General features: G+C 68.1%; 5 protein-coding genes across 5 annotated transcripts; all 5 read left to right on the top strand.

Moving 5' to 3' along the window:
- Window positions 1-346: 346 nt before the first annotated feature.
- Window positions 347-2,464, top strand: EMIHUDRAFT_459155 (hypothetical protein; the record flags this gene model as incomplete). The annotated part of the gene is made up of 5 exons (XM_005768892.1): window positions 347-514; window positions 628-967; window positions 1,181-1,597; window positions 1,676-1,818; window positions 2,109-2,464. The coding sequence occupies 5 exons, from the start codon at window positions 347-349 to the stop codon at window positions 2,289-2,291; spliced, it is 1,251 nt and encodes a 416-aa protein (XP_005768949.1). The 3' UTR covers window positions 2,292-2,464.
- Window positions 2,465-4,496: 2,032 nt separating this feature from the next.
- EMIHUDRAFT_445404 (hypothetical protein) lies at window positions 4,497-6,572 on the top strand. Its single transcript, XM_005768893.1, has one exon. It carries the CDS (start codon window positions 4,545-4,547, stop codon window positions 5,655-5,657), a length of 1,113 nt encoding a protein of 370 aa, XP_005768950.1. The 5' UTR covers window positions 4,497-4,544; the 3' UTR covers window positions 5,658-6,572.
- A 1,822-nt stretch (window positions 6,573-8,394) lies between these two features.
- On the top strand, window positions 8,395-8,943 carry EMIHUDRAFT_47921 (hypothetical protein; the record flags this gene model as incomplete). The annotated part of the gene is made up of 1 exon (XM_005768894.1): window positions 8,395-8,943. A coding segment is annotated over one exon (549 nt), but the record flags the coding sequence as incomplete, so codon positions are not given.
- A 618-nt stretch (window positions 8,944-9,561) lies between these two features.
- Window positions 9,562-10,606, top strand: EMIHUDRAFT_245036 (hypothetical protein; the record flags this gene model as incomplete). Its single annotated transcript, XM_005768895.1, has 3 exons — window positions 9,562-9,876; window positions 10,036-10,320; window positions 10,397-10,606. 3 exons carry the CDS (start codon window positions 9,562-9,564, stop codon window positions 10,604-10,606), a joined length of 810 nt encoding a protein of 269 aa, XP_005768952.1.
- A 1,003-nt stretch (window positions 10,607-11,609) lies between these two features.
- Window positions 11,610-12,287, top strand: EMIHUDRAFT_245037 (hypothetical protein; the record flags this gene model as incomplete). Its single annotated transcript, XM_005768896.1, has 4 exons — window positions 11,610-11,672; window positions 11,757-11,903; window positions 12,031-12,090; window positions 12,229-12,287. Coding segments are annotated over 4 exons (329 nt in total), but the record flags the coding sequence as incomplete, so codon positions are not given.
- Window positions 12,288-12,297: the final 10 nt, after the last annotated feature.

Consider the following 12,297-nt stretch of genomic DNA (forward strand, 5'->3'; position numbering starts at 1 on the left):
TTTCACGCCGCGTTTTACCCCCGCGATCCATGACACCTTGCCCACCCCTCCCCCGGACCCCCCCGCTAGTGATGCTGCGGCGGGTGGCTGCGACGACCGAGGGCGGCGACGCTGCAAGCGGCTTCCAGGCTGCCGACGGCAGTCTCGTGCGCATGGTGCGCGAGTAGCGTGAGTGGCGGCTGCATGGCAGCGGCTGGCAGCGAGAGAGCGCTCGCCGACGGCAGCACGCGTGTAGTGGGATCGGGGCTGTGGGAAGGGGGGGGGGGGGCGGCGGGCGATCTCTTCACGGCTGCCGGACGGGTGGCCGAGGAGTAGGGAGGGAGGGGGAGAGAGGGTGCCCCTGCCCATGGCGACCATAGCGACCATCATGGGTGAGCAACGGCCATCCCCGCAACAGGTTGCCGACGAGAAGAAGTTCTCGCGCGTGACGGCAAAGAGCCTCGAGAAGGTAGACGCGGAGCACGTGCCGGAAGAGCTCAAGTGCCCGATCACCAAGCGGCTCTTCGAGGACCCGGTGCATGCGCCACCACACACCTGCGCCACCACACACCACCACACACCTGCGCCACCACACACCTCCGCGGCACCCGCATCACACCTCCTGGACACGTCCACGCCGCCCCGCAGGTCGTGCTGCCCTGCTGCGGCGCCTCCGTCTCGGGCAGCGCGCTCACGCAGGCGCTGGTGGAGGACCCCGCGTCGGGAGGGACGCGCTGCGTGCTCTGCGCGACCACGGGCGTGCGCGTGGACGAGGTCGTGCCAAACAAGCACGCGCGCGAGATGCTGCGCGCGCTCTACGAGGACGTCAAGCACGCAAAGGCGGACGCGGCCGCCGAGCCGGCGGCGAACGCCGCAGAGACGTTCGTCCCCGAGGCGGGCGCCGCCGCCTCTGGCGTCGTCAAGAGCGAGTCGGCGGCGGCGGCGGCGCCAGACGACGATTGGGGGCCGCTCGAGCCGGCGACGGCGGGTGCGCCACCAGCCGCCGTCTCCTCTCCCTCCGCCGCCACCACCGCCAGTGCGGGCGCCGCCACCGCCGCAGCAGCGGGCGCAGCGATGGGAAGCTGCGGCGGTGGCGGCATGGGCGGCGGTGGCGGCATGGGTGCGGCCGGGTTCTGCGGCGGCGGGATGGGGTGCGGCTTCGGCATGTGCGGCGGGATGGGCGGCGGCGGCGGCTTTGGAGGGATGGGGGGGATGCCCATGGGGGGGATGCCCATGGGGGGGATGCCCATGGGCGGGGTGCCCATGGGGGGGATGGGCTTTGGCGGTGGCGGGGGCATGCCCAACGACAACAACGGCGGCCACGGGCACCGGCCGGGCGACTGGGTGTGCCCGAACTGCAGCGCCAACGTCTTCGCCTCGCGGCACAGCTGCTTCAAGTGCAACACGCCGAAGCAGGTCTGGTTCCAGCAGCAAGCCATGCTGCAGCAGCAGATGATGCAGCAGCAGCAGATGATGCAGCAGCAGATGCTGATGATGCAGCAGATGCGGGGCGGGGGCATGCAAGGAGGAGGCATGCAGAGCGGAGGAGGGCCGATGCAGATGCCGCACCGCGGACAGCAGATGCCGCGACCAGCGCAAGGCCCAGGAGGCGGAGGAGGTGGTGGTCTCACGCCTGGCTCCTCCGAGGCCCTCGGCCGGGCGCGCCAGATCCAGCCGAGATCTACCTCAGATCTAGCCCGAAACTCAGACTCTCACGCCGCTGCTATCATGTCACAGGCGCGTGAGCTGATCGACTCCGTCAAGCGGAGGCGCGAGCGGGAGAGCGGCGGCGGCGACTTCAACGGCGTGGTGGTGAAGGTGGAGGGGCAGCCGGCAAAGGTGAGCCGCCCCTCTGAGCCCGCCCGCAGCGGCGCCGGCCCGGCAGACCAGGGCCTCGCCGAGGGCGCGGCGGCGGGCGGCGGGGGCGGCGATGTCCAGTTCGGCGGCAGCCGCAGCCGCGAGGCGCGCGCCAGCTCTCCACTTTGCTGCACCTCGGCGACCTCTCGGCATCCTCTCGGTCATATCTCGGGCACCATTCGGCTACTTGTCGGCGACCTCTCGGCGACCTCTCGGCGCCTTCCTCTCGGCTGCCTTCCAGCCTTACTCGCTTGTGCCCGTCCGCTCTGCAGGAGCGCGACGCCCAACTGCGCGCCGCGGCGATCGACGTGGACAACGACGCGCAGAGCTGCTCCGCTGGAGGCGCCGCCGAGCCGCACCACCCGCCGCCCGTTGGCCAGGTGCGGCGGCTGCCGAGCGGTGTCTCGTTCGGGGACGACGAGGACGGCCTCCTGGCCTTGGGCCAGGAGTCGTGACAGTTGTGTGTTTGTGTCCGTTGAGAGGTATTTACGCCAGGGGCGCGCACAGAAACTGGGAGTGGGACCCCCCCATGCTATATCGGTGTCGCTAACGGGTGTGTGCGTGGCACCAGCGTGGGCGCCTGGGCGCGTGCCCCGGCCGTCAAGCGGCGCCCAAACCCATCTCTCAAGAGATCTCTCATCTGTTGTTCAGCCCACAAAAATACAATTGAGAAATAGATAATAGTGCAGTGACGGCTGACAGAGAGAGCACTTGGAGAGAGGTGTCCGTTTTTATTTACTAGGGTGGTGGGGTGGTTTGACTTTGCCGCAAAAAAAGGGGGCGTATAAAAGAAAATACCACCCTCCCGTAAGTGGTATTAGGGCGGGGGCCTGTTCCTTTTTACCCATCTCACAGTAGAGAGGTGTGCGTTTTATGTATGTAAAAGAGGGGATGCGAATGTTGGACGGAGGGTGGACGCGTCCAGGGGGGGTCAGGGGGGTTTACGGCACTGGGATTTTGCATCTCGGCTGCATCCAATGCTGGTCTGGCCTCACGGTCACGTCGGCGAGGACAGCGACGGCGTCGTTGGTGGAGCGCAGGGGCGAGGGCGTCGACCGACGGGCGGCGCGCCAGGAGCCCCTCCAGCGGTAGGTCACGGAACGACGCGGCGGTCGAGACGGTGAGCGGCTGACGTCCTCGCGGGCGTGGCGGAGTACGGCCGACACTATACGTGCTGCGGCAGCCCGCGGCGAGCCTCTCCTCTCCTTAGAGGAAGAGACGTGGAGGCAGGTGACGCTCGGCTTTGTTTATTTATGTATGTAAAAGAGGGGACGGCTCGATTGGACGGAGGGTGGACGCGTCCAGGGGGGGTCAGGGGGGAGTACGGCACGGGGATTTTGCATCTCGGCTGCATCCAATGGGGCTGGGCGCCTACGGTCACGTCGGCGAGGACAGCGACGGCGTCGTTGGTGGAGCGCAGGGGCGAGGGCGTCGACCGACGGGCGGCGCGCCAGGAGCCCCTCCAGCGGTAGGTCACGGAACGACGCGGCGGTCGAGACGGTGAGCGGCTGACGTCCTCGCGGGCGTGGCGGAGTACGGCCGACACTATACGTGCTGCGGCAGCCCGCGGAGTTGCAGGAGGCGCATCGGAGCGGCTGCGCTTGGACGCGACGGCGAGGCCCTGGCCGGGCACGCTGTCGTCGAGACAGGCACGCTGGTCGAGATACCAGCGGCGAGGCAATACCAGCGGCGAGGCGAGCGACGGCGAGAAGAGCGACGGCGAGGCTGGGGACGCGCTGCCGTCCAGCGCGACCGACGTAGAGAGTGAGTGTGTACGCTCGGCGCCGGCAGCGCGGCCCCTAATACCAGCGGCGGGGCGAAGCGAGCGACGGCGAGAAGAGCGACGGCGAGGCTGGGAACGCGCTGCCGTCCAGCGCGACCGACGTCGGCGGCGCGGTCGCCACCGGCGGCGAGGGCAGCGGCGTCGAGAGGGGCTAACCACATGGTCGTACCTCAAGCGCGACCTCGCCAACGAGCTCGACAAGAACAACGACGGCAAGATCGACTCGTCCGAGGCGGCTGGGCAGGGGCAGGGATACCTCGATATGCTCGGCTCGCAATTCGCCGCCAGAGGAGCGGTGCCGCCGGTCAGGACCAAAACTCACGAGACCTCGATACTAACAAAAACTACGATACATGGGGTAGGTGTGATACAAAAGTGGGGACGCGCCTGGCGGCGCGCCCCCAAAAATGACGCTGTGTGTGCATCCATGCATGTGGCGGGCGGCTTCAAGCGAGGGAAGCGAAAAGAATTAGGTGCCAGTAGGCTTGGCTGCAAAGGGGTTTTTATCTGACATATCAGCTGCGGGTCGACAGTCACGGCGTTGTGTGTCGTTTTCCACTTGACCTCCCGAAGGCGATGCACGAACCGCGAAGGAGCGGTGCCGGTAGGGTCTTCTCCCCCCGGCGGCCCGCGCACGCCGTCTGAGCCTAGCGCAGCGCGAACTCGCTCTGAGCCTAGCGCAGCGCGAGATTTTGCGCAGCAACCCGGCCGAAAAAGAAAGAAAGAAAACAGATATGCAATCCGGCCGAAAAAGAAAGAAAGAAAACAGACAACCCAAGAGAGGGATGGGAGGACGGCACGCCGCCACCACACAGGGATTTACCCGGCCGGGCAACCCTTAAAAACAACGTTAGTTTTTTTTTGCTCACAAAAGCGGGCGGCGTCTCGTGCACGCCAAGCAAGATTGGACCTTCGAGTCGGCGCGATGCCCCGCACTGCAGCTGAAAAGCGCCGACAGCAGGCGCCCGCGGGGCAGTGGTACCTAGCGGCCTCCGATGAGCTGTGCTGGAGCGAGGAGGATGCCGCGCGCGAGCGGGGGTGGCTCGCGCGTCTCGGCCCGGAGTCGCCCGGCGGCACGCACGGCTATCGGCCTCCAGGCAACGATGAGCTCAACCCGAAGAAGCGGAACAAGGCGCTCAAAGCTCGCAAGCGCCTCGTTGCTATGCGCGTGCTCCGCGCTGGGCCGGTCGGCGAGGCCATGGAGGAGGAGGTGGAGGCCGGGCCGGTCGGCGAGGCCATGGAGGAGCAGGCCGGGCCGGCCGACGACGACGAGGAGGAGGACGAGGGGGGGGAGGCGGACGGGAGTAGCAAGGCGGAGAAAAAGGCGGCGAAGCGCAGTCTCGATCGTAAATTCGCCAGCGAGGTCCACTCGCTGCTGACCGGCCCACGCAGCGGCCACGCGCCGCCCGGTCTCAGCGGCGATCTAGCGCAGGAGCTCGCCGCCGTCTGGAACGGCAGCGCGCTCGACTACCTGTATGACATCGAGCGGGCGCCCTCGGAGCCGCGCAACCAGAAGCTGCTGCTCCAGTACAAGAACGGTTGTCTTCCTCCCCCTTTGTTGTGGCGCAAGGACCCGCTCCTTGCGAACCAGCCCGAGGGCCTGCTGCTGCCACAGTCGTGGCCACAGCACTGGTACACGTACCCTCGGCTGGTCATGCTGCGCACGCGGGCGAGGCGCCTCCTCCTCGCGGCAGACACGGCGGAGCACTCTCCGCTGCTGCAGGCGGCGCGCCAGGACGCCGAGCGCGACGCCGCGGCGAGGCGCCTGGCGGCGGCGCGCTGCGCGACGCCCAGCGTCGCCGCGCTCCGCGGCACTCTCGCTGTCTGCCAGGAGTGCCGCGGCGAGCTCTCCTTCGACGCCGCCGCCGCCGGCCCCGCACCTCCTGTCGAGCTGCGCAGCTTGGACTGCGCGCAATGCTTGCGCCTCGACATTGACAGCATGGTCGCGGCGCGCTGGCCAGACGCGGGCAAGGGGAGGGGGAGGCTTGTCGACCTCGAGCGCGCCCCACGTCTCTTCAACCCCCAGCGCCCCGGCTGACTACTGGCTACTGCGCGCACGCGCGCGCGTACTGATTCCGCAGTAGTACTGTGGAGACAATGCACGCCGGGAGGCGGACTACGGGCGGGCATGTTGCAATATAGTACTACGCGCGCTGTTTGGGCGGTGATTTTTCTCGTACTGTCGCGCACATAATCAGCTCTTCAGTGCAGAGCCACAACGCACACCGTCGGAGAGGGCGAGGGGCGAGGCCGAGGGGGGCCGCCCCCGGTGCGGCGTTTGGCGGTGTCGCATTTTCCGGGGCGCATGTCAGGCCAACGGAGCCGCATCGTGCCGACACGCGCGAGCAGCGGCGTCGCTGGCCACCCGCACGCGACCCAAACATCAGAGGCGACGGTCGGCGCCCGGACATGAAGACAGCAGGCGGCGGAGCCCTCTGCAGTCTGCTCAAACGCGCACTCGCGCCCCCGGCAGCGGCTGACGGCCGCGCGGCTCTGGAAGAGCGCACGCGTCGGGGCCCAACACGCACGAAGCTGATCGTCGCGGAGAGCCCGCCCCGCGAGCTTGTCCTGGACACCCAGCCCCTCCTGCAGGCGCGCCATCCCACGGCAGCAGCGGTCGCCGGCCAAGACATCGATCCGTCGGTCGATCATCGAGAGGAGCATGGCGCGCCCCTCAGCAGCTGCCGCGGGCGAACCCGTGCGCGCGGAGAGCGCCCCAGGCAAGCTCGCCCTCGGCGCCCAGCCCCCGTGACAGGCGCGTCGCCCAGTCGCAGCAGCGGTCGCCGGCCAATAACTCGACTCGTCGAGCGGTACTCGAGGCGGGAAGTGCGCGCCCCTCGGCAGCTGGTGCGTACGGAGCGCAGGCGCGCGAAGAGCGCCCCTCGAAAGCTCACCCGTGGCGCCCAGCCCCTGTAACAGCAGCGTGTTTTTTGCGTCACCTTACGGCGGTGGGAGCTGCCAGAGTTTGCTCTCTCCGTTCACACCCCTTTGCAGAATTTTACTAGTTGTTAGAAGCATCTGGAAGACTAGCGTCTGGAAGTCCACAACGTGCACCTTGGCAGGTTCGTTCTCACCGCGGTTCGAAGATGGGAGGTAAAAAAGAAGACAACCCATGGGAGGACGGCACGCCGCCACCATACAGGGATTTTTTAGCACCGACCCTAATGGGGGCAGGATGGCCGATTCGTCGCTGACACCAACTGACTGGAGTGACGGGCTAGCCAAGCCATTGAAGGCCACTCGCGACGCGCCACCCTCGCTCACAGCCTGCATACGCGCTACTCCCGCCGTGCCTTTGCTACCACATGGATCGCATGTCACTGCAAACGCGCCCGCAGCCGCGCCGTAAAGGTCTGCCGTGCTGGCTGACGATCTCACTCTCCCGCTCCTATTGCATCTGCCTCCCGCCTCCCAGCTCACATTTCACGCTGCAGTAGGTGCTCCTGTCGACGCTGCCGCCGCTGCCACCGCTACTGTCACCGCTCGTATGATAATCGACGCAGCGAGATCCGAGGTTCAGTCAACTGCCTGGTGTGCGCTCTTGCGCGTGCCTTCAAGATCCACAATTCAATTTGTACCAGAAATCCAAAGGTGGTGCAAAATGGATATCTCAAGATTGGCCTTTACTTCGCGCACCTGCTCTCCGCCGCCGCCGCTTACCTGCTGGCACGCCACCGCCCCGCGTCGCTAACTCAAGCCTCCCTGCTGCATCTTCGCACCCCTGCCACATGACTCGATCGCCGTCGCTGCTACCGCCCTCTCCGCCGCCCTCGAAGGCGCCACCAGCATTACGGCCGCCTTCATATCTCATTGATACTGCCACCAACGCCACTTCCTCGATTCTGTGCCGCTGCAGCGGCGAGGCGCTGTCGCCACGATCGCCGCCAGCGCTGCTGACAGCCTCGGAGCGTCGCCGTGGCCGCGTTCTGGTCTGCCCACGCTTCCCTAAAATGTCTAGGACGAGCTCAGAGGCTAAGGGCGCATCCTGTGGGACCATCTAGCTCTACTGGGTCCGCGACGGCGGTCGGCGCACCCCCGTCTCGAACGTGTGTGCTCTCTGTCTGTCTGTCAGCTGTTTCGGCTAAGTCGTTTTGTACCGGATTTCAATGTTAGTGGCAGATAGTGGCAAAACCGCGGAACCGAAAATGGCGTTTAATTTCGCGCACCTGCTGTCCTCCGCCTGCGGCGGCGCTCCGCGCCGCTTGGGGCGCCTGCGGCGCCCCTGGGCGCGCTGCGCGCGCCTGTTTTGGGGGGGCTGCAGCACCGAAAAAGTGCCTTTTTAAAGCATTGGCGCGACCTACCTTCGCCTCCCTCGGGGTCTCCCCTTCTGTAGGGTGGGCGGGAGGGGCAAAGCAGGACGCTGGTGTCCACGTGCGTGGACGAGCGTCGTCTTGGTGTTGTTTCGGTGTTTTCACGGACGGAGCTGTGGATGAAAGGTATATGTGCAAGTCGGTGTGTGAAGAGCCGAGGATGTTCCACGGCGTGTGACTCGACTGCAGCCATTTGGAGCCGAGTCATTTTAATAGCACTGTCGGGCACGGTCGTACCTCGCGTGCCCTTTGTGCGAACTGCTGGTCGTACGCTGGTTCTCACGCGGCGCGGCAAGAAGCATCGATCGTGCCTGGGCTACGATGCTCGCTCGCTTCGCCGCCTGGCTTTATAGCTTCGTGCAGCCGTCCGCCGAGGCGCCTGCTGCGGCGCCTCGGTGGGACGCGGCTGCCGGCGTGTGGCTCGGGAACCGTGCAGCCGGCGGGGTCGAGGTGCCGGACCCGCTCTGGATCTTTGGCTACGGCTCGCTCTGCTGGCGGCCCGACTTCCCGCATGAGGAGACGCTCGTCGGCCGTTGCTCCGGCTGGGGCCGCTACTTTGCGCAGCGCTCGTGCGACCACCGCGGCACGCCCTCCAGCCCCGGCCTCGTTGCGACGATGATCTCCGACGCCCAGCTGGAGGCCAAGGGCCTGCGCGAGCCGGGCGAGCCGCCTTCGACGACGTGCGGCCTGTGCTACCGCGTCGGGGCGGACGACGTGCCGCGCGTGCTGGCCAACCTCGACTTTCGGGAGAAGGGCGGCTACACGCGCGAGGTGGTGCAGGTGCAGCCTGCACGGCCGGGCGCGCCGCCGGTGCGCGCGCTCGTGTACTCTGCGACGTGCGACAACCCGCTCTTCTCCCCGGTGATGCTGGCCGACCCGGCTGCCGCCGCGCTAACCATCGCGAGCGCGCACGGCCCGAGCGGCGCGAACCGAGACTACCTCGAGTCGCTCGCGGCGTGGCTGCGCGAGGTGGGGGAGGAGGACGCCCACGTCGCCGCGCTGATGCGGCTGCTACCGCCGCGCTAGGGACCCCAGAGGTGTGTGTGCGCCGTGTGCGCCGTGTGCCCTTTTATGTGCTCGAAAGGTTTGGCAAATGCAACGCCCCCGAAAACGGAGTGTCATCAGAGATGTCCGCACCGAGACTTATGAGCACTTGAGCACTTGAGATATAGGGTCGATTCCGCGTGGTACGGGACCCCATCAGAGACTCAACAAACAGAAGAGAGAGATCAGTCAAAGAGAGATTTCGGAAAGCAACAAGAAATCACAGCTCGTCCGTTACAGACACAGTCACAGAACACAAAGTGATTTGGGCTCTCGCGCAGGACGGCAGCTTGTCGTCAACTCTTGTCTCTTCTCGTGGGAGCTGCCTTTTTGAAGCACTTATAAGAAAGAAACTAAAAACCGGCCGGCGCCAGGGAGGAATGGGAGAACGGCAGAGATAACAAAGGGGCTTTAATATCAAGGAAGCGGTCCAGCCATTTTTCTTTTTGTACCTGTGTTAGTGCCAGTGCGCGCCAGTCCCGTGCCCACTGTTGTGCGAGGGAGCGGATTTGTGCTGTGCGAGAGTGCGGCGTTATAAAATTCTTTTTTCAATGCTCCCGCCTTCGCGGTTTTTGGGGGCCTCCAGGTATGTCCTCCTCGTCCTACAGCGCCACCCCACTCGCTGAAATCGACCTACCCGGGCTCGCCGCCTCCCGCTTCCTCCTCCGCGAGGCGCGGCTGCTGCCGTACCGCGACGCCAAAGGCAACGTCAACCTGCACCTCTGCCGCCAGTCGGCGCGGCAGCTTGAGGGGATGCCTCCCGGCAGCGGCGCGCTCGCCGCAGCGGACAAGCCGGCGCTCACCTCGAAGCTGAACACGTGGCTCCGGCACGTCGAGCGGTGGGCACGCTCTCCGCAGCAGACGCAGCAGGCCGGCGCCCGGCTCCGTCCGGCGTTCGTCGGCGTGGCCTCCGACGGCTCACCCGCTGCGGCGGGCGAGGTGTCGGGCGGCGCGGGTTGCGGCGGCGGCAATGGTGGCGGCGGCGAGGCCGACAGCGAGGAGGATGTGGACAGCGAGGAGGACGACACGCCGCTCTCGTCCCGCCCGAGCGTCGCCCTTCAGGGCGCTCGGCCGGTGCGAGCGGCGGCGCAGGGCGTGGGCGCGTCCCACGGTGGCGAGTCGGACGATGACGAGAAGACGGTGGGTGGGGGTAGTGGGGGCGATGCGGGCTCGCCGGACGCAATCGCCGACGGAGGCGCCCCTGGCGGCGACCACTCCTGCCACGCCGCGGGCAGCCGTGGCCTTGACGGGCTTCTTGGGTGGCACCCCTCTGGCGGTACGGGGCATGGAGACGCCTCCCTCGGGGCGGACGACTCTCGCTTTCTGGCCGAGCTCGCGGCGCCGGCGGTGGCCGAGGCGGGCGGCGCCAGGCTGCACCTCGACGGCAGATGACCCGAGATCACCCGAGATCACCCGAGATTAGGCGGGCGGCGTCAGGCTGCACCTCAGCGCGCGCTCGCAGACGGGCTACAAGGGCGTGACCGCTGTCGCGTGCCGCGGCGGCTTCAAGGCGCAGGTGAGCGAAGGCGAGCGCGGCAAGACCTTCCGCCACCTCGGACTCTTTGCCACCAAGGCGGAGGCGGCGGTGGCGTACGCGCGCCCCTCTCTCCACGAGCCGTCAGCGTGGCCGTGAACGGCGCCTCTTTCACCGCCTCCGGCGGTGAACAGGCGCGCGCCCTCCTCGAGCCCAAGGTGTCTCGAGTGGCAGCTCCTTCGCCTACCAAGGCGGAGGCTGACGCGGCGGCGGCGGCGCACGAGGAGGTGTCATCGCCTCCTCCGCCCTCGCCGCCTCCGCCCTCGCCGCCTCCGCCCTCGCCGCCGCCTTCTCGCCCCCCCCCCCCTCCCTCCCCCCACGCATCCCCCCCCCCCGTGCTAGGCGCGACGGGCCCTCCTCTCCGAGCCGCTGCTCGAGGAGGCGGAGGGGGTGAGGCTGCACCTGAGCTCAAAGTCGGAGACGGGCTACCGCGGCGTGCGCCTGAGCGTCGCCCGCGGCAGGCCTGCCCGCCTCCTCGCCCACCACCGCCCACTCCTCCGCCTCCTCGCCCACCACCGCCCACTCCTCCGCCTCCCTCGCCCACCACCGCCCACTCCTCCGCCTCCCTCGCCCCCTCCACCGCCCTCGCCCCCTCCACCGCCCTCGCCCCCTCCACCGCCCTCGCCCCCTCCACCGCCCTCGCCCCCTCCACCGCCCTCGCCCCCTCCACCGCCCTCGCCCCCTCCACCGCCCTCGCCCCCTCCACCGCCCTCGCCCCCTCCACCGCCCTCGCCCCCTCCACCGCCCTCACCAGCTCCGCCCACCCCGCCACCGCCCACCCCGCCACCGCCCTCGCCTCTGCCGCCCCTCTCGCGCGGCTGTCCAGCGGGACGCGCCCGCGACATGTCCGCTGTCGTCTCCCCGCAGGCCGCTGCCTTCTCGCCCCTTCAGCGCGCAGCTGCAGCTCCACGGAGCGAGATCTCCGAGAGAAAGCCGAGAGAGAGCCGAGAGAGAGCCGAGAGGCAGCCGAGAGGCAGCCGAGAGCAGCTGCAGCTCCACAGAACGAGGGCGAGGGCGCCACCTCGCCCGCCTCTCAGCACTCCTCTCGCGACACGTCCACGACACGTCCACGACACGCCCACGACACGCCCACGACACGCCCATGCCGTCTCCCGCAGGCGTGAGCAAGTCGGGCCACATACACCTCGGCGTCTTCGCCACCGCCGTCGAGGCCTCCCGTGGCGCACGCGCGGCGAGCCCTCCCCTGAGCCTCCCCCCCCCCCGACCCGTCTCGGACCCTCTCCTGCAGGCGGCCGTGGCGTACGCGCGGGAGGCGGCGAGGCCGCGCGAGCCCAAGTTCGAGCCGAGGCCGCGAAGCGACGCGACGCGCGAGAAGCAAAACGGCCAGAAGAAGCGGAAGCGGCAAGAGCGGCAAGAGGCGCGGCGGGACGCGCGCGTCGCCCCTGCCGAGACTATCACAGAGACGCCTCTCTCGGGGCCTTCTCTGAACCGCCTCGGAACCGCCTCGGAACCGCCTCGGAGCATTCCCCTCGGAACGGTGACGCGGCGCCGTCCGTCTGCAGGGGGCGCCAAAGCCGCCGCAGACCTCGTACTTCCTCTTCTTCCACGCGACCAAGTCCGCGGTGCAGCAAGCGCATGCCGAGAGCCGCGCGGCGGGGCGTGCTGCGGCCGGTGTCGCAGGCAACGGAGGCGCCGACGGTGGCGATGTCGACGGCGGCGGCGGCGGCGGCGGCGGCGCCCGCCTGTACTTGGACGCGAAGGAGCTGGCCAAGATTGTCGGGGAGCGGTGGCGGGCGCTGAGCGACGAGGAGAAGGCGCCGTGGGCCGAG

The sequence above is a fragment of the Emiliania huxleyi genome, assembly GCF_000372725.1.
Source record: "Emiliania huxleyi CCMP1516 unplaced genomic scaffold EMIHUscaffold_443, whole genome shotgun sequence".
Classification (NCBI taxonomy): Eukaryota; Haptophyta; order Isochrysidales; family Noelaerhabdaceae; genus Emiliania; species Emiliania huxleyi.